Source organism: Gavia stellata, chromosome 27 (genome assembly GCF_030936135.1).
Source record: "Gavia stellata isolate bGavSte3 chromosome 27, bGavSte3.hap2, whole genome shotgun sequence".
In the NCBI taxonomy this organism is placed as follows: Eukaryota; Metazoa; Chordata; class Aves; order Gaviiformes; family Gaviidae; genus Gavia; species Gavia stellata.
Window position 1 is genome coordinate 696,858 of NC_082620.1, and position 23,371 is coordinate 720,228.

The 23,371-nt window shown below is 54.4% G+C and overlaps 1 protein-coding gene across 2 annotated transcripts; it reads left to right on the top strand.

Moving 5' to 3' along the window:
* The first annotated feature begins 536 nt into the window (after nucleotides 1-536).
* Nucleotides 537-16,059, top strand: WNT4 (Wnt family member 4). 2 transcript variants are annotated; one of them, XM_059829905.1, is made up of 5 exons: nucleotides 537-613; nucleotides 12,304-12,539; nucleotides 14,724-14,855; nucleotides 15,225-15,367; nucleotides 15,592-16,059. In XM_059829905.1, exons 1-5 carry the CDS (start codon nucleotides 537-539, stop codon nucleotides 16,057-16,059), a joined length of 1,056 nt encoding a protein of 351 aa, XP_059685888.1. The 2 variants fall into 2 exon arrangements, with proteins under 2 accessions (XP_059685888.1, XP_059685890.1); XM_059829907.1 differs by lacking the exon at nucleotides 537-613 and adding an exon at nucleotides 2,725-2,759.
* Nucleotides 16,060-23,371: the final 7,312 nt, after the last annotated feature.

Consider the following 23,371-nt stretch of genomic DNA (forward strand, 5'->3'; position numbering starts at 1 on the left):
GCGGGCTCTGCTTTTCCGAAATCACCCTAAAAGCGTCAAAGGCGAGAGAAACCCCCCTCCTCCCCTCTTCCACGCCCCCATCTCCCCCTGCACCTCCGGGGAGAAGCAAAGCCCCCTGTGCCCCGCACCCCCAACCCCGTCCAGGGGGTCGCGGGGGTCGCTGCGGGGCGCGGGAAGGGGGGGGACTGCGGCGGGGCAGGCGGCGCCGGCAGAGCCCCCGGTGCCCTCCCCGCCGTCCGTTCCGCCTCCGGGGGTGTCCCCGCCGGCGGGTCCCGCCCAGGTAGCGGCGGAGCCGGGGCGGCCCCCGGGGCTGCCCCCGCCCCCGGCCCGCCCCCGGCCCGCCGCTCCATCCCGGGATGGGCCGGCCGAGCTGACAGTCGGGCTCGGCGGCCGCCGCGGGCGCATCCACCGGGCAGCGCCCGCCGCCGCCGCCGCCGCTCCTGCCCGGCGCCCACCTGCGGCGGCGGCTGCCCCGGGCGGGCGGGGGGGGCTGCCGCCGCCGGCTGCGCTCGCTCTCCCCCTGCCTGCCCTCCAGGATGAGCCCGGAGTATTTCCTGCGCTCCTTGCTGCTCATCATCCTCGCCACCTTCTCGGCCAACGCCAGCAACTGGCTGTGAGTAGCCGCGGGGCGATGCGGGGGGGGGCCGCCGCCGCCGCCGCCACTTGTTGCTCCCCCCCGGGGTGGGCGGAGCAGGTGCCGCCGGGGTCGGGCAGCATCGGGGTGCGACCCCCCGCAACGATGCCGCTCGGTACGCGGTGGGGCATCGGGCTTCTGTCCCCGGGTACCCGCTGTCCCCTCTGACCCCCCCAAAACCGGAGGCGGCGGGGGTCGCAGCCTGCATCCCCGGGCAGGTGGGCTGCAGGGGATGCCGACCCTCCCCAGCCGCTTGGGCCCGGTGTGTTATCAAGGCTGGTTGGACAGGGGCTGTTTATCGAGCCCCGGTCCCCTTTTCGTCTTTAAGTTATGAATCCTGGCCACGCCGGGGGAGGACGGAGGTCAGGGCATCAGGTCAGAGCAGGGCCCAAGAGTTGGCGAGGTGCCGCGCGAGGGCCGGCGGTCCAGGGAAGAATTTGGCAGGGCTGGGGCGGCCGAGCGTGCCAGCCGTGAGAATTCGCGGTGGGTAGGGCTGCCTGCGCCTTGGACCCCCATTCCCAGCGGGAAGACGGGTGGCGGGGGGCTGCTGCACACCACAGAGGCGCCCGGTGACATTGGGAACCCACTGAACAAACGCTGAAATAATGTGTAAGGTAAACAGGGGTGGAAATCATTCTGGAAAATTCCTGTGTGTTTGCCAAGGTGGTGGGACTGTCTTCTGGGGATATCCCCCCCCCCGCGGGGCAGAGGGGATGGAGCATGACAGCACCTTCCCACCTAACTTTGAGCGAAGGTGACCGTTCCTCCTACTTAATCTTGTCTGGTGGGAGATGGCACTGCCCCTGCTCCCAGCATCGCCGGCTGCCGTGAGCTAATTAGTTCCCGGTGCAGGCACCCAGTGGACCCGCTCTCAGGCTGGGAATGTGAACCACCTCCATCTCACCTCCCCAGGTCTCCATCGGCAAGGGCAGGTACACCGTGGCCGGGTGGGGAGTCCCTGGGGCTATCGGCATGAAAGATCCCAAGTGGCTTGTGCCTCTCCTGACACCTGCGCCCAGGTGGGCACGGTCCCACAAGCACATCCCCTGCATGAGTCGTCCTCTCTGCGTCCAGATACGGCTGCCGTCTCTCCTGCCTTTAGATTTGGCTCACTGGAGGCTGTGGGACGTGGGTGGGTTTCGGAGGATGCTCCCTACGCCCAGGGAAAGCGACAGGTCAGCAGCATTCTTCAAGTGTCCTGCCCATGGGAAAAGGTGCTCGCCCATCGGTAGCTGCCTGGCATGCATTAGCACTTAGTCCTCCTCCCCTCCTCCTTTGCCAGATGGAGCGACTTGCGTGCCACGCGTCTCTGGCAAGTGGTGGGTGGATCATAGCAGCTATCAAGGTGGTCCTTTAAGCTGTCATGCTTCTGGTGAAGGTATATTGGGAACTGTGGGAGTGTTTTTCCTGCAGGGAGAAAGTCCTGCTGAGGAAGCCCTGCGGGATGATGGCAGGTCCCTGGAGAAGAGCAGCCTCGGCTGCCCCAGGACGAGCACAGGGAAGTGCCTGGCGAAGGGGGATTTCATGAGCGAGGTCGACAAGCCGCACAGAGCGGACGCAGAGAGGTGGGACCCCCCGGTCCCCGGCGCCGCACACAGCTGGGATCGTATTTGGGAAGCCGAGGCGGAGGGGTGGTTCGCCGCAATAGACGGGGAGGGCTGTGTGCAGCCGTCCGTGCTGGCGAAGCGAGGGGTGGGCGCGGGGGGCTCGGCCGCGGGAGAGCGGAGGGCTCATTCCTGCCAACAGGGGAGGAAAAGCAGATACATTTCAGTGCGTTTGAAAGGAAGGGGGTCAACTTTTTTGATGTTGCAAATGTATCGTGATAAAAGCGTCATCCCCCGCTCGGTGCTTTTTATTCTTTGCCTTTAGGATTAAGACAATTCCCATTGTTTATCTTCTCACATCAGAAACAAAGGCTGCCGGAGGCAATAAACAGAGTTAGAAGGATCCCAGGAGTTATCAGATATTCGAGGAATGAGTGTGCCTTGTACATCTTCGCGAAGCCCTCACGCGTGTGGGCTCCGGCGTGCTCTGCTTTATCACAGAGCCGCCGGGGCGCTGCCAGCCCGTGCCCAGCACACCGGGGGCGGATCCAGCCTCGCCGGGTGCATATTTCTGCACATAGGTGTGTGCGCTGGGTGGCAGCGCACGGTGAAGTTTGCTTTTCCAGAAACCTGCTGGATTAGTGATTAAGCTCGGTTGTGACTTTTTTTTTTTTTTTCCCCCTAAAGCTTCTTTCGACCTGTCCGGACTCGCATTCCCCCAGCGCTTTGGAGAGACGCCGCTTGCAACACTTGAGCTGAAGGTTTTCTGTAAGCCTGGCTTTGTGGGGAAGGGCTCATTCTGGCCACGCAAACGGTGTCCTCTGAGCCGCTTCATCCCGTATAAAAGGGAGATGGTGTAGGTATCTCTCGGAGGGATCACTTTGCTACGGTGACCGTTGAGCTGGAAGGGACTTTGCCAAATCTTTTCATTAAACAGACCGAGCTACTTTCTCTCTGGTTAGGAAGCAAACCTCAGGTGTGTTTTCTCAGTGTCTGAGTTCTGGGAGTCACTGCTTGGCTTGCTGGCTATCCAGAAAACCTCTTTTCTCCAAATCTGAAGAGATGCTCTGTTCCTCCTTCTCGTGAAAGCCTCAGGCTTGCTTTTCCTCCTGCCTTTGGAGGCTCAGAGAGTTTTAAAGCTTTTCGTCCCGTCTCTTTAGGCACAGAATTGTAAAATTAAATAAAGGGCTGTAGTTAGTCCCTTTTACATCTAGCTGCTTGTGCACAAGAAGGTCCCTCTGGCTTCTGCTTTATCTCTGGAGGAGCCCAGGGACGTGCTTTATACCGGGGAAACAGCCGAGTTACTTTCCAAAGCATTTCACAGTCTCAATTCAGCTCTTGAACCTGCACATGCAGTAATGTGGTTGAATTTGGAAGCATGTTCTCTCAGTGGTCCAAAACCATCCCAATGCTGGGGGTGTTTTGTAGAGGGTTTCAGCCAAACGAGCACCTCTCTGAAGCTGGCATTGGAGTGCCGGGCTCCTGTTTCAGTAGGAGGTAAGGGGCGAGCAGTCATCTAGTTGCTTATTTATTCATTTATTTCTATATTTTGGAGGGAGGGAAGTCCACCTGAAGAGGTGAACTAGAAAATGTGCAAAGTGGAGTGTGGATGTAAGCACCCACTAACTGCACATGGCACTGGGGCGGCTGTGATCTGCAGCTGTTTGGGTGGTTTGAATGATGAGAGTCAAATCCCGTGCCTGGAAAGCATCGGATACAACAGGGCAGGGGTCCTTTATGGGTGAGACCCCTGGTTATTGAGCTATCTGGGAATCATTACAGCCTCTTTCCATTTTCTTGCAGCTAAAACTGGCTTTGGAGGAGGCTCTTCATATGGACACTGAATAGTCTGAGATGCGGTTATGCCGCTGCAGAGCAGGGTGTGCCACCGGCAGCATGGTCTACCCCCTATTTACAGGGGTTTAAAACTTCCGTCTGGGCTTGAGACTTGGCTTAAAGGGCCAGGAGCACAGACGGGCTTTTAAACCCTTTAAAAAAATTGAATTTGAGCACTCTGGGAAAGCTTAAAGACCTTGCAAGTGTCCAAACAAGCCTGGCTAAGCAGCTGCCCTCTAAGAGTAACCACTTTTGAGGGCTGGAGAGGAAGGTATAAAAGGAGTTTGGGTTTCTCTGACCTCCTTTCATCTGAACATCACAAGGTGCTTTGCAAATGCGGGGCCCAATTCTCCATGCTCATCCCTGCCAGCTTTGCAGTGGGGATGTTGCAAGAGCAGCCTGAACGCTCATTTTGTGCCAGTTTGGGTCATAGCAATGCAGAGTATTTGGGAAGAAGCATGCCTGGGTCCTACACTTGCATCGCTCTGGTTTTAAACCAGGCTTGATTTTTTTCAAGGTGAGTCTCCCCAGCTTTGTTAGTGGGGAGAGCTCACTTCACTTTGAGTCTGGCTTGGTTGAATTTTGTACGAGATTCTTTGCATTGTCGTTGCGACCCTCCCATTTTCCACCTGGCGAGGAACCAGTCCAGCATTTTCCTGGCGGATGCCGTGCCGCCGCCGCGCTGATTCGGCAGGTGCAGCTAGCTCCAGGGCAGAGCTGTTCCTGCTGAGCCCCGCTCCCCTCCCTGCGCTCTTGTTTTTTTGATGTGAGGACAGCGTCAGGAAGGTTCCCTGGTCACATTGGCTCTGGCAGCTGGGATGGTGAGTTGCACCGATTGGGTTTGATGGAGAATTTCCTTGCTTTGAGGGCTGCTGTGGGTTGGACGAGTGGCTCTCCGCTTCTGGGTTGTGCAGAGCTCCTTTGCATTGCTCTGGGAATCCTGCCGGGTCCGCAAGGTTGGTGCATGCATCTAGTGACACCCATTCCCCGAGAGTGTGGGGAGGGAGAGTGAAACCAGCAGCCTCCATTGGAAATACGTGTTAATTTTTATTTATTTATTTATTTATAAGTCTTGCCACTTTTGACGAAAACAGCTAATTTTAGCTCAGCGATAAAAATAGACTGGCTTTAAGGGTTGCATCCTGCAGAGACAAGAGACCTCTGCCAATCTTGGCGCTGGGCTTCCAACCAGCTTGGCTTGTCTCTGAGCGCTGGTCCTGTCTGGCAGGAGGTCTTCAGGGCTGCATTTGCCAGGGTGTAGGAGGGATCCATGCTCTCTGGCTCCTCGGCAGTGATGGGTATTTCTGTCTTTTCCTAAGGAAGACTCAAATAAAACTACACCCCAATCTTTAGCAGCAGAGCCTTATTCTAGGGAGGATGGACATGAGTGAGGTAAAACCACTGTGCACCCCAGATTGTGCAGAATTGGATCAGCTCCAAGTATGAGCAACAGCAAGAAGGAGATTTCTTTTTTTGCAATGGTTTGCTATGACTCCATGAGTCAGAACTGGACTTTTGCGTTGAAGCAAAAAAATGTTTGTGTTACTCTACTGAGAGCTACTGTCCTCTCAATTAATTCAGCCTTGCAGATAGAGAGAAATGCATTAGAGTCGTTTATTTGGGCTTTCTTAAAATGATGAAATTGCTGAGCAATCCTTGAGGTTAACAGTTTCCAGGAGCTTCTTCCATATTTCCTTAGAAGTGCAACAACGCTGGCTCTTACAATACTTGGTGATTTTTTTTTTTTTTTTATAAGCTTGAAAGCCTTGCGAATCCACAAAAATCTCAGTCATCCAAGGCTGCTCAAATGGCAGACTCTGCTCTGGATACAAAGTGCAGGTAACCTTTGTTTGGCTCCAGCCCCAGGGTGTCTGCCCCCTATGCCCGTGGGTGACCCCTGGCAGCATCCTCCAGGTTCTCTGGGAGCTGCTGCCATGGGCTGTTGCAGTTTGCAGCTGGGAAGGTGGTGTGCAGGATCTGGCCGGCTCAGCAGAACTGGAGCCAGTATTGTCCTTTCATGAAATTACTCGGGGAAAAAATTAATTGAGTATCTTGGCTGATGGAGAGCAGCCTGGGGTCTGTTGCAAGTTGGGTGAGATCAAACTAATCCTGCTTCTCTTGCCACGTCTTTGCAAATTCTGATCGAAACTAAAAACTCATCAGATTTTCTCCAATCAGGTCTGGCCTGAAGCGCTGCATGAGGGGAATTCCCACAGAGCTCAGCCTGGTGGCCTGCACTTGCCTCCTCTTGCAACAAGGCATTGCTGTTGTACTCAAGCCCAGGAGTAGCTTCTGTTGGCTTATAAAGGAAGATGCAGTAAAGGATTTTTCCTACGCATCCAAAGTGGGTTTCCAGAGTGGATGCTGCTCTCAGGGTCTCCCCAGCTTCCATCCTGGTCTTCCCCATCACAAAGTGGAGATACTGCCCCCAGAAAGCCAAGAAGCAGCACTGGGTTGGGACCAGCAGCCAGGCCATCTCGCTGTCCCTAAAGATTTGTGATGAGGGAGGCAGGCCACCACCAATGGTTGGTGCACGGGTAGATGGGTGTTTGCTAGGTGCACATCCGAGACACTGTGGGGTGCTAGGTGCAGGGTCCAAGGTGTGGAGGGGCAGGATTTGAGCTGTATATTCACCTTTGAGCTCAGATGGTGGAGTTGCACATTCAGGTCTAGGTCTGTAGGCAGGTAATGGTGAGCATGGCAATGCTTCTTCCTGGGAGACTGTTTTGGTAGCTATTAATTGGAGGTGGAGATTAGGGTGTGAAAAGCACGGTTTTGGCCAAGAGATGAAATGTGCATTAACTGTGACAGGAAGGACTGAGCCAGAGAGCTGTTTTTCATCCAGGGAAGAAACCAGCCAGGCTCTCAGATGATGACTTTGTAAATCATGGTTTACACTTAGAAGGGATGGAAAGGCAGGATATCTAATCCCAGGAGGGGGATGCGTAGTCTCTGGGAGGGACATGTCCTGTTGCAGAGCCATCAGCTGGATAAGGGCAACCTTGCCAGTCTCCAGCAGATCCTGCCAGGAACATGCCCAAGCTGGCAGACCTGCTGAACCATGCCAAGGATGTGGGTGGTGCCAACATGGCCAAGCCCATAGGTACAGGAGGAGTGGTACTAAACCCAGTGCAGGACACCAAGACAAAACACGTGGACTCTCTGGCCCACCTAGAGCATCGTTTCACCTGCCAACCCTGGGACATGTCCCCATGCCTTCTCCCTGCTTGGAAGGGGAAAGCAACAAGGAAAAGATGATCCCCTTCTCCATAGCTGCAGGATGGCTCCTTGCAATGCCTCATCAGTACCTCTCTCTCTTTGCATCTGTCTATCTCCATGCACTTTTGGTTTTTCCATCCTAAACAAGCCTTTTCTTCTTCCTCAGAGGAAACCTCTCTGCACAAGGCAGTCTCAATCCTAAATACATCCCTGAGTCACTGGCTGACCAAACATCCAGCCACAAGAAGCACAAAGATGCACTGCTGATCCAGGCTGACTTTGTTGCTCCATGAGCAGGATGTTTGCAGAGGCTGCCTTTCAGAGAGGAGCAGAGCTGGAGCATCTCAGCAATTCAAGACTTGAACAAGCCTTTTTTGGCCTTGGCCAGGCAGGTATCCCAGGCAGGTTGGGTGTTTGCTGAACAGGGTGAAGCTTCTGAGCTCATCTGACTTCTCAGCATCTCTGAGTGATATATCAGTGATACCACTGGCCTGGGTCTGACTGTTACCATCTTCAGGAAAATAGTCCCAAAATGAGATAATGCGAAGAGTTCTTACACTTGAAACTCATTTGTTTAAATAAAAGAAACACCAGAGATTTCTGCTTTCTCTAAGACATCTGCTACATCTTCCCTGACCTCTATTGAGAATTTGTCAATGACTCAATTTTCCACACCTTCCCATGTCAGGGAATCCCCTCCCCTTTCCTTCTGGCTCTATCTGCCAACTGCTGTGGCTCTTCAATGTCTTCTTGTCATTCCACCAATTATTCTTTCTCCTGAAATTATTACTGTCATTTTTATTTAAGTAGGGCTTTCCCCCTTCCCCGGCCCTTTCAAAGCTCCCTGGGTTTGAGGTTTCCTTATTTGCCATCTTGCAGGGTGGATCAACTGCAGCTGCTTAAATTACGGGGCTTCGATCTTGGCCTGTAAATGGATAAAAAGTAAGGGCTTTCCATCAGTTTTGTGTTAAACCAGTGACTCTTATTAAAAGGGAGCTTGTTCTGCAAGTGACTCGTCCTAACAGGAGGTTGTGGAGAGGTGGGTGTTGGTCTCTTCTCCCATCTAACTAGCGATAGAACGAGAGGAAATGGCCTCAAGTTGCGCCAGGGGAGGTTTAGGCTGGATATTAGGAAAAACTTCTTTACTGAGAGAGTGGTGAGACACTGGAACAGGCTGCCCAGGGAGGTGGTGGAGTCACTATCCCTGGAGGTGTTCAAGGAATGTGTGGACGTGGCACTGCGGGACATGGTTTAGTGGGCACAGTGGTGTTGGGTTGATGGTTAGACTTGATGATCTTACAGGTCTTTTCCAACCTTAATAATTCTATGATTTAAAGGCAGAAGAAAAGAAACATAAATGCCATGATGCAGCAAGAAGACAAAACTTGAACAAATGGCTTGGGCAGCAGCTCACCCCTTGAAGCATTCTTTGCTCAATCTTGGAAAAGGAAGAAAATATGCCATTATTTGGGGTTTTTTTTCCACAAGAAAGTCTTTTTTGAGGCTGCATGTGAGACTTAAGTTATAACTTAGAGCTCTGTGCAGCGATCGGGATGTGATACTAGGATGCAGATCTGCACCGAGACCTTGCAGAGGGCAGGAACTGTTTGGTTTCTTCCTATTGTGCCTGTCTTGCTGTGTGTGTGGGTAGACAAAATATTTGCCTGTGGTTCCTACCACCTCAGTCCAGGAAAACAAAGTTTGGATCAAGAGCCTCATTAAGGACCAGGCACAGTGCTAGAGCCAGGTTTCCATGGTGACTGTGGGAAGCTGCAGATGGGTTTGGTACCTTGCTTGGGCTCCCCAGCCCTGAGAAATACTCTGTGAGTCGCAGGGTGGAAGCATCTTTGAGTGTGTGAGGGCAGAGCACGTTTCCCAGCTCTTATCTCACCCTTCAGCTGCCCCAGAGAGGGGAAAAGAGGTGACATGTTCCTGCCCGGTGCCCCTGAATGTGGTGCGGAGAGATACCATGTGAAAGCCTCGAAGCTGCCCCACACTTGACAAAGGTCTTTCCTTGCATCCTTGACTCAACCTCTGGATCCCTCCTGGACTAGTCACCAGGATGGCAGCCTCTCCCCACCAAAAAAATGCCTTTTTTGGAAAGCAGAGATGGTACTCACGGGATGCAGGAGACTGGTAGTATGCTGGAAGTCTGACGGGGCCATGGCATTTTAGGCATAGTTGCCTCCATCCCCAAGGAGGGGCAGACACGCATGGGCTGAGGAAGGATGATGGCATACAGAGGACCTGTCATGGGGGAGAGAGGCCAGAGCACCGTTCTGGATAGCTTCATCTTATTTGCCTGCCTTGCAAAACAAATTACCAGACCTGTTCTTGGAGAGCTGTACCTATCTTTGAAGCATCCTTGGCCTTTGTTTTATCATCCCAAACAGCATTAAATGCTTGTTGGGGAGGCATCTTATCAGGCGCATCTACTTGGAAAGGCTTGAAAGGCTCTTGTCATGCTTTTCTTCATGTGTGTTTTGAATTTATAGCTCCCCATTGCCTGCAGAAACCCACCGAGCTGGGAAATGTATTAGAAAAGGAGATGATGCCCCCATCCTGAGCAGAGCTGATGTTAATGTAGCTGTTACACCTGCGGAATGGCTCTCTCCTGCCAAGGTGCCTGCAGTCGGACGGGGCACTGACTCATCGGCAGGACCGGCCGCACTGCTTTGCAGGACCTGGTTCCCTGGTATGATAAATGCTGATTAAGTAGCAGGAGGGAGGAAAAGCCAGATCAGCACAAGGGGTTAGTACTGGAGGCAGAATCTGGTTTTCTTGGCTTACAGGCTTAAAGCTGATCAACCGACCCATGGTGCCTTGGGATGAATCTCACCGCTTTGCTGTGCGTCAGCTTCTCCATGTTCTAACTGAAACGATGGCTGGACCTGGGAGGGGAGAGGGCTGTCACAGTCACCCCGGGTTTGCTCAGCATCCAACATCCTCAAAGCTCCAGAGGGTGGTTTGCTGCCTTCATCTTGGGTCAGCTGCGTGCAGTGAGATACAGCAACTGTCACACCCTGTCTCCAGGACTGCAGCACGGGGATAGGGACACTCATTGCATGGTGTAGGGGCCAGCAGAAAGGTGACAGCCCTGGGTTTGGCCACAGTGGGGTTCCCAAGCCAGCCATGTGCTTCAGGGAGCCACACGGCCAGTCCTCTGCAAACAGGGCTGCGCCCTTGAAGGAGCAGAAAGCCTTGGGCAAAGATGCTTAGCTGGTATAAAGGCTAGAAAAGAACTTCACTCTGAAACCAAGGCAGCCTGCCACTTTCTGCTGTCTGAGAGGCATTGCATCAAGTGATCTCCACACACAAGGAAATCTGAATGCTTTTGACGGCTCGCCATGCAGACTCCCCACGGACACTGCAAGCCAAGCCAGCTTTCTCACCGTCTCCCACGGCCCCTCAGTTGTAAGCGTGAAACCAAGCTGGTGAATAATTCTGCTGATGCACAGAAGAGAAAATCTTGTTCTCTCCTCCTGGGGCAGACTGGCAGGGCTAATGGGAGGAAGAGGCTGTGACAGCTTGATTTTGTGGCTGAAGTCAGCAGATCTGGCTCCTGGGACACATGGGAACAGGCAGGGAGCAGGAGCCACTTTTGCACAGTCACTTCTCGGAGGCGAGCAGGGCTTCAAAGGAAAAATCCTTAGCAGGATGTCGCAACTTGGGAGGAGGAGGAAAAAAACAAGCAAACAAAAAAACCCACAAGCTCTGTAGGGCTGGGAAATGCAGAGTCAAGGAATGAGGTCTCTAAAAAGCCTTCGCTCAGTACTCGCATCTCTCAGAGCAGACAAGGTAGCAACATGAGCTGACGCTGGCAATTCCTGAGGACGTTAAAGCTTGGTGCTAGCATGAGTTTTGCCTGTCCCATGCAGAGGATCTCCCTTCTCCATGGCAGCACAGGGCTCCACCAGTGGCAGTATCACTTAAAGTGGGTGCCAGCAGCCACGGGAAGGAGGGATTCTCTGCTACGCATGTGCCAGCACAGATACCTATAGAGAATCTTGGATTATCCAACAGCCTGACTGAGCTTTTGGATAATCTGACTGGGTCTATCTTAAGCCCCCTCTGGCATCCAGAGGCTGGGGCAGGCGGATGGACCTGGGAAGTGGGCAAGCGTGCACACATGCAGGGCACGGTGGGTTGGGTTACTGGCATATGCAGGATGGACCATCGTGCCCACACACTCGATGAGGAGATGCCAAGAGCTTGCAAGGTGCTTGCCCCAAAAGGGTAAGCTCCCTCATTCCCCTAATGCTAACACCCGAGAGCAGCTCTGTAGCTCCTTCTGCTGAGGATGGGGCGATGGAAAGCAGAACACATGGTCACCTCCACGCAGGGCCAGTCTTTTCCAGGTCAGCAAAGACCTCATGGCCATGTTCATGAGCTGGGCTGGTGGAGGAGGTGCCCAGCATGTGCAGTTTTGCCCAACAGCAGGCTCCTGGTTCTGTCATCCCCACTTTGAGCCCTGCTCAAATCCCAAGTGACAGGAAACCTGGCAGCTCCCAGAGGCCATCCTTGCCTGCTGGGGACTGGGGGAGCTAAAAGCAGGCTCAAGGAGGGAAGTGGTTTGGAGGGCAATGTTTGTCGGTGATGAGCACACAGCCATGCTGCGGGAGCAGTGTGGCAGCTGGAGCTGGCAGCCGAGTGCCTGTCCTGCTTGTTTTGGCTGACTTCAGAGACCTCTGGCTTTTCCTAGTAGCACTTGGATGTGCCGGTACTCAGGAGACCTGACCGGGCACATTCAGACAACACTGAAAATATCTTCCTTGCAGGCAATAGAGGCAAAGGGGAGCCAGTAGCTGGGCTCCCCGAGAGACAGGGGACCATGCTGCAGAGGGATGGGTGTTTTGCTTGGGCTTGCTCTCTGCCAGCCAAAAATGCATCCTGCAGAGCCACCACAGTTACACATTTAATGTGACCCCAGATGGGCACCAGGTCTCAGCTATGGAGGGGATGAGAGGTTACGTCTCCTTGCCTTCCACAGTGCGGGGTGTCCCAGCTGAACATGGGTTCGTGCTCCCCCAACCCTTGCCTCCTAACCAGTTGTGCTGGCTGTCGTGGCAGGTACCTGGCAAAGCTGTCTTCAGTGGGGAGCATCTCTGAGGAGGAGACCTGCGAGAAGCTGAAGGGCTTGATCCAGCGCCAGGTGCAGATGTGCAAGAGGAACCTGGAGGTGATGGACTCAGTGCGGCGTGGAGCCCAGCTGGCCATCGAGGAGTGCCAGTACCAGTTCCGCAACCGCCGCTGGAACTGCTCCACTCTGGACACCCTGCCTGTCTTCGGCAAGGTGGTAACGCAAGGTGAGCCAGGAGGACACATGCCTGGGGTGCTGCTGCATGGGGGAATGGCTACAGCAGCAGTCCGGTGGGCTGCAGGCGGGTTTTGCTTGCTTGCCCCTAAGCCAGCGGCTGGGGAGAGCAGGGAACAGCCCAGTGCTGGATCTTGGGGCTGACGGGTCTTCCCTGGGCATTTCAGCAGGGCTCTTCTGACTGTGTTGGGGCAGCATATCCAGACCCCTGCAGTTCCTCAGCTGCTGGGTGCTTCCTCTCCTGAACCTTTTTCACACCCAGCGGGTGCCCGTTGCATGGAGGCACCAGCCCAGGGCATCTGGAGAGCCTGGACCTTTTACAAGGACATGCTAAGTTCGCGCAGAGCCCTACAGTCACCCTGTGGTCTAATCTCTGCCCCGCCAAACCCAGGAGCTTCGCTCCGCAAAGCCGCGGCTGCAGCGGGATGCTGGATTTATTCAGTCTCTTCTCCGGGCGGCGCCGAAGCGGTGACCGCTGCCAGACTGGTGTCCTGCTCTCGAGCAGAGCCGTTTGCGGGCGAGACCTCGGGAGGACAGCCCTCTGCCGCCCGATGCGAGTAAAACACACGGCAACTGGACCCTCCGAGGACAGCATCATCGCCCGCCACCGCCCAGCTGCCAGCCTTCAGGGGGGACTTATGGCCAGGGCAGCCTCCAGCCCCTCTGATCCCAGCTGCGCACAGGCGTCTGGGAGGCACAGGGCTGTGGTCAAACCAAGCAAGGACCCAGAGCATCGGGGTGAGGAGATGGTGGGGAGAGCCCCTCTGCAACCCCTGGAGCCCACCACAGCGGCCCTTGCCTCTCCTCAGGTGCCACTGCCATCTCTGATGCACCATCTCACTTCCCATCCCAGGACCCATAGACCAAAGCGTCCCCCCCAGCTCCTTGTTTGACTTTCCTCCCCTAAACGCAGGGGTGAAGATCTCTTCTTGTGAAGGTTCAGGGACTGGAAATACCAGAAATACCAGAAACTAAAAGTCGTTTCTTTTTAGGCAGCCACAGCACAAACGGACCAACACGATCCTACTATTAACCTCGATTAACTTGGAGGCGGTTCAGTCCCCGCGCTGGCTGGGTCCTCCCCAGCCACTGCCGCCCAGGCCAGATTACAGCTGGGCCACCAAAGTCTGGGCTGCGACCACCAAAGTAGTTGCCCTCTGTCCGACCGGCAAGCTGGGGCAATGTTTGCTTGCAAGCCATCCCCTCCTCTACCCCCAGCATGGGACTACCCCAAATGCCAACCCTCCTTGCTCGGAGGTGGAAGGGCTGTGTCCTCAACTGGCCTCGGAGGACAGTGGGGATTTGGGTGTTGCAAGAGCTGATCCCTGGCCATGCCACCCTGTGCACGTATGCCCAGGGATGTCCCCTGACTTCCCAAACAAGCTCTTCCTAACCAGATGGCACCACACAGGTCGATGCAAGAGCTGGGAAGGGGCTGCACTGTGGGGACCAGCATGGTTTTGCAAGGCGCTTTGGGAACGGAGTGGGGTTTTGCGGGTTAGTTTGGGAGGTGCTGGGAGCTACAGGACCCTGTGTGAGAGGATGGCAAGGATCTGCAGGGGATGTTTCTGGATGTGAAAAGCAGCCAACTATTTTGGACGCAGGAGGGATTTCATGGCAGAGGTGTCCTGCAAGCACTGGGCAAGACAGTCTCTCCACATAAGCTCTGGAGAGCTCTCCCCACATTGGCAATACAGCCTTTGCATCTCCCTCATTGCCAGGTTCCGATTTGCCCATCGCATTCGTGTTTTTAACCTCGTGGAATGGTTCCCAGCTCCTTCACTACTGTGAGACAGGTCTCTCACTGCTGCAAATGATTTTCCAGCACTGAGGTGTCTCTGCTGAGACTGGTCTAGGCTTGGCACTAAGCAAACAGCATCCCTGGGAGTGGGGAGGATGAGAGTCCTGCATGGGGAACCCCATCTTAGGAGGAAGAGATGGAGCAAAGGGCTTGACTTGATAGCTCTGCATAGCATGTTTTGCCGAGAGGCAGTTTTCAGACCAACTTTTCAAGGGGGTTTATGTGCAACACCAGCATTAGGAGGGAAGAGGAGCAGAGAAACATGCAACAGCCTACCAAGGGCCTTTGGCCACCTGGCTGCACCCCCTCCAGAAAGCCCTCTCGCGTGTCTCAGACTTGCTGCCACATTTCCCACCATCATTTGTGCTGTTGCAGGGACACGGGAGGCAGCATTCGTCTATGCCATCTCTTCGGCAGGGGTGGCCTTCGCAGTGACCCGAGCCTGCAGCAGCGGCGAGCTGGACAAGTGTGGATGTGACCGCACAGTGCAGGGGGGCAGCCCGCAGGGTGAGCATGCAAAGGGGCGGGGGGCAGCCGGGCGGGGATGCAAAATGGCCAAGCATGGAAATGCCCACTCTGGAGCCATCCAGAAAGGAGGAAAAAGTTTAAAAAAAAACAACAAACAAACTCCTGTTAGGCCACAAGTCCCTCAAAAAGGCATCTGGGAGCATCGCCCGCGGGTCAGAGAAAGCATCTTGTCCGTGTCCCCCCCCAGGGCCACACTCCCCAGCTTCCCCAATCCCCTAGGCAGCCCAGCCTAGTGGGTAGCAAGACAGAAGGGGTGGCAGGTCAGCTGTATTTCAGCAAGAGCAGGGCTGGAGAGGACGAGCAAGGCAGACTGGCTGTAATCTCTCTCATCTGTGCTTTCTGCCTTAGGCTTCCAGTGGTCAGGCTGCTCCGATAACATCGCCTATGGCGTGGCCTTCTCGCAGTCCTTTGTCGACGTCCGTGAGAGGAGCAAAGGGGCTTCTTCCAACAGAGCGTTAATGAACCTCCACAACAACGAGGCAGGAAGGAAGGTAATGGTGAGGGGGAAACCAAGGCAGCCGGTGCGGCTCTGCAGCATCCCAGCTGCGCTCTGCAGCCATTGCTTGAGACATTTTGGCTTCATTTAATCCCATCAGCTCACGTACATCAGCATTGCTTTGTGCACAACCCTTCCAGACCCTGTATGTCACGCTCTTCTTGCTTTGTCCATCCAGAGCTGACCATCCCCTCTCGTTTCTTGTGTCTGTTCCTCCAGGCGATCCTGAACAACATGAGGGTGGAGTGCAAGTGTCACGGCGTGTCAGGCTCGTGCGAGTTCAAGACGTGCTGGAAAGCCATGCCCCCCTTCCGCAAAGTGGGAAACGTCCTGAAAGAGAAATTTGACGGTGCTACGGAGGTCGAGCAGAGCGAGATCGGATCCACCAAAGTGCTGGTGCCCAAAAACTCCCAGTTCAAGCCGCACACGGACGAGGACCTCGTCTACCTGGACTCCAGTCCCGACTTCTGTGACCACGACCTCAAGAATGGGGTGCTGGGCACCAGCGGCCGGCAGTGCAACAAGACCTCCAAGGCTATCGATGGCTGTGAGCTGATGTGCTGCGGCCGGGGCTTTCATACGGACGAAGTGGAGGTTGTGGAAAGGTGCAGCTGCAAATTCCACTGGTGCTGCTCCGTCAAGTGCAAACCCTGCCATCGGGTGGTGGAAATCCATACGTGCCGGTGATGGACGGAGGGGAGCACCCATCCATCCCCCCTCTCTAACTGACCCTGCTTCTCCCTTGCCCCACGGCCAGGACTGAGGAAGTAACCCAGACACTGCAGGGAGAGCGCAGCTCTTTACAGAGACAGAGCCCCAGAGGAAAACAGATTTTAAAGAAAAAAAAATATTTAAAGTTTAAAAAAAATTATCATTGTTGGCTTTTTTTGTTTTGTTTTGTTTGCTTGCTTTTATTTATTGCTGAAGCCAGAGCCCCTTGGTGTCCAGTGCCACTAGGGATGTGTCTGCTCTCGGTGGCTGGCTGGGGACCTGCGTGATGCCTTCTCTCATCAGATGAGCTCCTGCTGACTCCGGAGCATTGCAAACAGGAGGTGTTTAAGCTGAGGCTAGCGTTAGGCACTTGGTATCTTCTATTGCAGTTATTTTTATTTGTTTAAGGCGTGCTGAGCATGTGTGCTGAGCATCCCAGAGCACTGCTTGCCTTGGCTGAGCCTCGGAGGGGATGGAGCACAGCCAGCGTGTGCAGCCAGGTGCATTGCAGAGGATGGGCAGATGGTGACAGGGTGGCAATGTCCCCAGGAGTTAAGCTCAATGCAGGGAAAGCCCAGTCAGGATGATCAGTATATGAGGGGGACATGGGACACTCTTGCATCCCCTTGTTGTGGGATGCTTGATGGCCTCCTGGGTGTTGGATGGATTTTGGAGCAGCTCCAGTGGCCACTCTGATTTACAGAAGCTCCTCAGCAGCTGCCCAGGGCTGTCGGAGGACGCAATGTTCCCATCATGCTCCCCTTGCCCTTGCAAGCTCCTTTCCCCCCTCACTTCTCCAGCATCTTGTTCAGCTGGAGACTGTGAAGAGTTCAGAGAGACCATGGTACCTGCAATCCAATGACTCTTAATGGAGCTGGGAGCTGATGGGAGGAAATCCCAGGGGATTTCTTTTCCTCTGTCCCATTAATTGCCACCACCTTGCTCACTAGCATCCCACAACCAAGTCTCTCCTTCCTCCACATGCTTGTTCTCCACACCCGGTGTGGGCTCTGGGGCCAGTTCCCGTCCCTTTGGCTCCTCAGAAAAGCAAAATTATTAAGTGGAGCAATTTCTGGGGGTGGGGGAAAGATGCTGCTGGGGGGAAAAGGCAATGCTCGTGCTCTGTTGCTACCCTTGGGCAGCAGGAGAGGGCTGAGTCTGAGGGATGCTTCCATGTGTGCCCCGACCACCAGGAATTAGTGCAGCAGGGCCCCAGCTGCCCCGTCTCACTCCCCGCAGGCTGGCCTGGAGCGATGCCATGAGGATAACGCGCTGTCCTACCCACTCCGGCTTCCCTTCTGCCTGGGATCGGTTTAGTGCAGAGTCCTTGCTGCCGGGCTGCAGGACGAAATATTTGGAGAACTAATAAGCAGAGGGGCACTGCGAGGGGAGGTGGAAAGCGAACCGGTTCCTCTCTCCCTCACCCACTTGTCTGCGAGTCAAGAGGCAAAAGGGGAGCGGAGAAAAACCTCAAAATGGCACCTTGAGCCAACAGGAACATCTGCCCACGCTGCAGCAAGGAGTCAGCTTGGGGTGGCATTGCTGAGCCCTCCTGTGCAAACTGGGAGCTCCCTGCATGGTCCAGAAAAGCCCGGAGCTGAGACCATCACCCTCTTGGCTGGGGGGGTCTTTCCAAACCTGCAGTCTTGTTTTTCTTCCTTGCTTCATCTTGAGAGGGGAAAGGTTGGGGGAACGTGCAGACATACGTTAAATCCCGTCTGGGCTGTGGCAGTGATGGGCTGGGGGAGAGTCTGTGGTCGCTGGAAGGTCTCCAGACACCGTCCGGCTGGAAGGCTGCTGACAACTGACTTGAAGCAGCGCAGGGCGAGGGGGATTTGCACTGAGGCATCCCCCCCAATACCCCCCAGCTGCCTCCCTCCCGCCTGCCCAGCCCCAGCTCCAAAAAACCTTCAGCAAAGGGTGCCAGGTGGTGGGGGGGCTGAGACCCCGGGGAGACCCCGAGGTGGAGCCACGGTGGGTTGATCCACTTCAATGCAAACCAGAGACCTCTTCACCAGGGCAGTGCAGAGCAGGGATTGCCTCTCTCAATGGCTCAGTTGGTCAAGGGTGCAGCATTAAATCCTCAGGGGGGATCTCAGCTTCGCCCCCCCCCCCCCGCTCCATCTCTTTAGTCCCCCAAGGCTGCAAGTTCTCAAGTACCTTGGAGACTGTTCCTCCTCTTCCCAGCTCATGCAGAGGAGGTCACAGACCTCAGGCCACTGGCCAAGTTTTCTGCTCGTTGTCCATCTAGGATGAGGGCCAAAGCTGAACAAGACAATCCAGATCAGTGTGGAGATAATCTCCACACACGGGATTTTTTCAAGCTGTGATGAAAGCTGAGCCCTGTAAATGTCACCCGGAGATACCCCAGCTCCGCAGCACTCTGGCTCTTCTCACAACTGTAGATTTCAGCACCGGGGTGGGGGGGAAAGGCCTTTTTTTCATACTTACTTTGTCTATTAAATAATGAGTTTGTGCTGAATGAGCCATGGGGTTTTCTTCTAGCAATCAGGCTCCACTGGGCTGTGTGAAACCAGCACATGCTGTAAACACCTAATCATTATTGGTCGCCTCCCAAGAGTCCTTAGCTAGGAGGAGAGGTGCCCACGTGGTGCCTCTTGACAGTGTAGAGGGGACACTAAGGCTGTCCTTGTCCCTCCACCTGTATCTTCTCGGGAGATGCTGGTGTTTGGACCACAGGCTGCATCCCTGCTTTCCCATCAGTGGAAGGAGAGCTTGCTCACTAATCTTCTGCCTTAATGACTTGACACACCGCTGGCTTAAGAGGCCACTTATCTTAGATTTCAGTAAGTCTGCGACTTCCTCCTGTCGAGAGGCTGCTGATATTCATCTGCTTAAAACAGTGCTGTCCTCCCATGCCCGCAGCCAAAGGCCACAGCTGCTACGTGTGCTGCCAGTGGTCTCAAGGTGCGGTTGGGTTGGGGGGGGGGCAAGAACCAGCTGTAGATGCAGAGTCAGGGACCTGCCACCTCTTGCCTCCATCCCTGTGCTACAGGGTGCTGGATTTGGAGGGGATGTGGTGCCAGATGCCCAGCACACTCCAAGCTGCCCCCAGCCTGTGCAGATCACTTGTCCTTTGTCCTTCCACAAGCCGGAGGCACTCAGCTGAATCCTTTTCATGCCATTCCCTATGGTCCGGAGCTGCTTGCTTCAGCACGGGCTGCTGCTGGGTCCGGCTGCACTAATGCTATGCCTTGTCTCCTTTCTTCAGTTGTAGCTCTCCGTTTTTGTGCTCTCCAAGCTCACCTTTCCACAGCATTCATGGTAAAACCAATGGCTTCTTTCTCTTTGGCCTCTGTGAGTGGCAGGGGTTGAGGGCTGTTTTTTTAAATTTAGCTGTTGTTGCAGAAATAGGACGGTAGGACGGGAGAAAATGAGCCCCGAGCCACCTAAAAACCCTTCTGTCAAACGGCTCCTCTCCTCTCCTGGTGGATCCCACCCCAAAACCTCCCAGCTCCATTCCTTCCCCTCCGCACTCCAGCTTCAGCCTCAGGTGAGGGACTGTCTCCACTCCCCCACACCACCTCCCAGCACGGTGGTGAAACGAAACATGCTTCAGCCTCATGCTGAAACAAGGTGCAGGGAGACGCCAGCTTCTCAGCAACTGTGGACGGAGCAAGACGTTGATGTCTTCCTCCTCCTGTGTCCCCCACCCGCTCAGCCTGTCCCCTACATCCCCCGTGCACCTGAGAACGTCCCACTAATCCTCTCCCCACCACTGCATCCCTCCACATGCTCGCCCCCATCCCAGCGCCACAGGCTCGGCATTCGGTCCTCATCCTCGGCCCCCTTGACACCCTCTCCCTGGTGAGCTCATCTCTCCTCCGAGGACTCGCAGACCGACGTCTCCACCCAGCCTCTCCCACTCGTAAACCTTCCTGGATGTCCCACTGCCAACTCAAGATCGTCGTGGCAAAAACAGGACATCCCCTCCAAGTCCTCTCCGCCCTGCTCCAGTGGATGGGCAACTCCATGATTTTTTCCCATTCCCCAAACTCCCAACTTCACCACCATCTTCTGCTCCTTTTTTCTTCACTTTTTCTCCTGGAAAACTCGCCCCATGTGTCACATACCTTCAACTTCAGCTACTCCATGCTCTGGGCTTCACATTTGCCACCTCTCCACCCTCCAGTCTGAGCAGGACACGGCCAAGCGCATGGGCAGAGCTGATATTTCCCTCCAGCTGTTTTCGCCACATCACCCTCATGCCCTTTTCTGGCCACGAACACTTCCGTCATTCCCAACTATCTCATCCTCCCTCCCTGGGCATGCTCAGCCTCACCCACTGCTCTCCTCGCAAAGCAACTAAACCACCATGGGTGACAGTAATAGTGCTCATGCAGAGTACGAATTAGTGCTCGCATCCTTTCCCTCCTTTACACCGTCAGTGAATGTAATAGCAAATCCCTTTGCATATTCCTGCAGTGGCGACCACAGTAATTTTCCTCTATCTCCTGCCCTCCCTTTATCCACACGAATTTACCAGCTGGCCGTAGGGAAGCCAGGTGATGGAGACAGCAGGAAAAAAGAGCCTGGGACCACTGAGAAAGGCTGCTTTAAGGATGGGATGGTGTCTCTCTGCATGGGCAGACCGCGGAAGGGGATGAGTCCTCCTTATAGCTGCCACGTCACGGGAATTGGAAATGACGGGTGTCACCTCAGTCTGGCACAAGAGCACCCACGCTGGGGTGACCACTGCTCCCACCTACACTTGCTGAAGCTGTCTTGGCCACCCATGCGCTTCCTCCATCAGCCCCGAAGCCGCAGCAGAAGGCCACGCCGAAGGATGCCCGGTGGAGCAGAGCCTTTGACAGCAGCATGATCCCGTGACAGCGGGAGGGCGCCCAGCCAGCGCTCCTCAGAGAGGCCTCCCGACCCTGGCTGCCAAAATCCTGCTTTAAGTACAGGAAAATAAATTGTGCAACCTGCCTTAGACTGGATTGTAACACCCAGTGCAGGCAGAGGGGGAGGAAGGGGCAGGAGCCGGGCTGAGGATCAGGCCCAGCATCTCAGCATTTAGGCTGGACCATGCTAACATCTGGCGCTTGAGCAGCGCCTGCACCAGGCGCTCCCCTCCTCGTCACTCGCAGGTATGCCCGGGATGTCTCTGCAGTCGCAGAGCCCCTCCTTAGGGTTCCCAGAGATGTGGCCACACACAAGCCCCGTCCTTGTGCCTGTGCTCAGACCTCAGGAGCCACGAGCTCCCCTAGGCTGGCCTCCTGACCTGGCAAGACATTCCCCCCCCATCCCAAATCTCACCATTAGTATTTCCTCGAGCGCATGAGCAAGGCGTGTTGGCTGGGTGAGTCTCCATACCACTGCAGATCCCCAGCCTGCCCTGGGCAGTGCCTCAACGCCAGACGCTTGGTCCAAAGCAGCTAAATCATACATCAGGGGCCCTCTCCTTCCAGATCTCCATCGGCCACGAGTGAAAGTACAAATTGCAAGCCTTAATTAGAATCAGTTGCTCAGCAGTGCAAAAAAAAAACCCCACCCAAAAACCCTCAGCGGCTGTTGAGTCCACTTGTCCCCCCGGCTCTGATCTAGGACAGTTGTTGCACTATTGCAGCTTTGCTCCCGTAATTGCAGCCACGCGAAACAGAGGCAAGACAGCACAGAAATATCCCTGTGAGCTCCTCCACATGCACACCACAAGTGAGAGCTATTATAGCAAGGCATAATAAGAAGGGGTTCTTTTGGCCCTGTCCAAAAGAAGGCTATCAAGCACGATTGCAAAGCAGGCAACCACCACTTAGGTGACCTCCCTTCACAAGTGACTACTGGTGTACAGACCAGAAACCAAAACCTTGATGGCTGGTCACCTCCCCCACCTGCCTTATCATCCCCAGGTGCCCAGAAGTTGGTCTCACAGAGGTACCTGCACCCTTTGCCAGAACAGGACCACTGCTTACCAAGCAGGAGCTCAACGGAACTGTGACTTCTTCCCCCACACCATAACCTGAGAAGCTATCAGCTTTTCCAGTTCCCATCCTTTGGCCTGCAAGATGATTTCAACTACATGGATGTACAAGCATTGCTTTGCTGGTCCAGAAACAAGAGATGTACAATCTGCTCCCATGTCAAGGAACTGTCAGAAAAATTGCCGTGGCCGGAAAAGGATGTAGGACACCAAAAGTGCTACTGCACCTTCTCTCTTATCTACAGTTTCCACCAAAGAAACCCAAGACACTCAGCACCTGACAAAGCATGCAATTCGCAGCCTCAAAACCTCAACTTTTCTGAGGGAGAGAAAGTTGGTGTATGGAACTTTATCAGTGAATGGCTCTTGAACCCAAGAGTTAGAAATTTAAAAGGGAGTTTTCAGGCTGCTTCTGAAAAAGACAGTTCAGGCACTCTGTTGTACTGCAAAAAGTTGCTTGCTGAGCTACTGTCCAGGAAGGAAGTTGTGCAGAAAATTAAATGTGGCAGGATTATAGATGCCTTCGAACTTGAAACTTGGCTATAAAACAAAATGTCCAAGAAAGACCACGGAAATAAAGAACATGTTCAGAGCAGTGCCAGGGGTCAAGGCACTGTGGTTTATATGCAGCTCAGTTGGAAGAGTGAAAAAATCTGGAATTCTGCAAAAAAAGGAACATCAATATTCATGTTGCCTTGCAGAATCACCACGGGTAACAGACCTTGCACAGACAAGCTATCTGGGGCCAACCACAGGGTGACCATCAGCTTGCAGCCACTTCCAAGGACACCGTGAAGATGTTCTGGAGTCTCTACAGCAGCAGGATATTTAACTTATTTTGCATGGTAGCAACACTCTCTAGGCTCATGGGGTGCTGTAGGAAATGCAGAAGGCTTCATGGTGCAGCTTTCTATTCTAGAGCAAAGTCCTCTCTCTAGAAAGTCAGAGGCAGGTGAACTCAAGTACTTCATCTTCTGCTTCATTAGCAAGATGAGCCATGCCTTCCTCCACCTGGTTTGCTTTGTTTTGGAGCAAAAGGCAGGCTTGTTCAAAGCCCACCAGTAGACCTCACTAGATCTGCAGGAATAAAGACAATTGGGTATAAGCATGGAAGAGGAGGTTCTGCAGCTCCAGGGCTGCCTCTCGCATTCAGTGGAAGCTGGTGTGATGGTGCCACATCTTTGCGGTTTCATCAAAGCCAAGCGAAGAAAGACACCAGGTCTGGACGGAAAGCGGGATGAACGAGTAACCGATGGTGCAAAAGAAGGAAAAAAACATACAACCCATGGCACAGCACGAAGATGCATACTCTCCAGAGGACTGGGACCACAAGGGGCAGAGTGGGAC

Bases quoted from the DNA above. Each gene is read 5' to 3' on its own strand.
- WNT4 (XM_059829905.1), top strand. From the start codon at position 537: ATGAGCCCGGAGTATTTCCTGCGCTCCTTGCTGCTCATCATCCTCGCC. The intron at 614-12,303 runs GTGAGTAGCCGC...CTGTCGTGGCAG, and splicing joins GCCAACGCCAGCAACTGGCT to GTACCTGGCAAAGCTGTCTT. The intron at 12,540-14,723 runs GTGAGCCAGGAG...GTGCTGTTGCAG, and splicing joins CGGCAAGGTGGTAACGCAAG to GGACACGGGAGGCAGCATTC.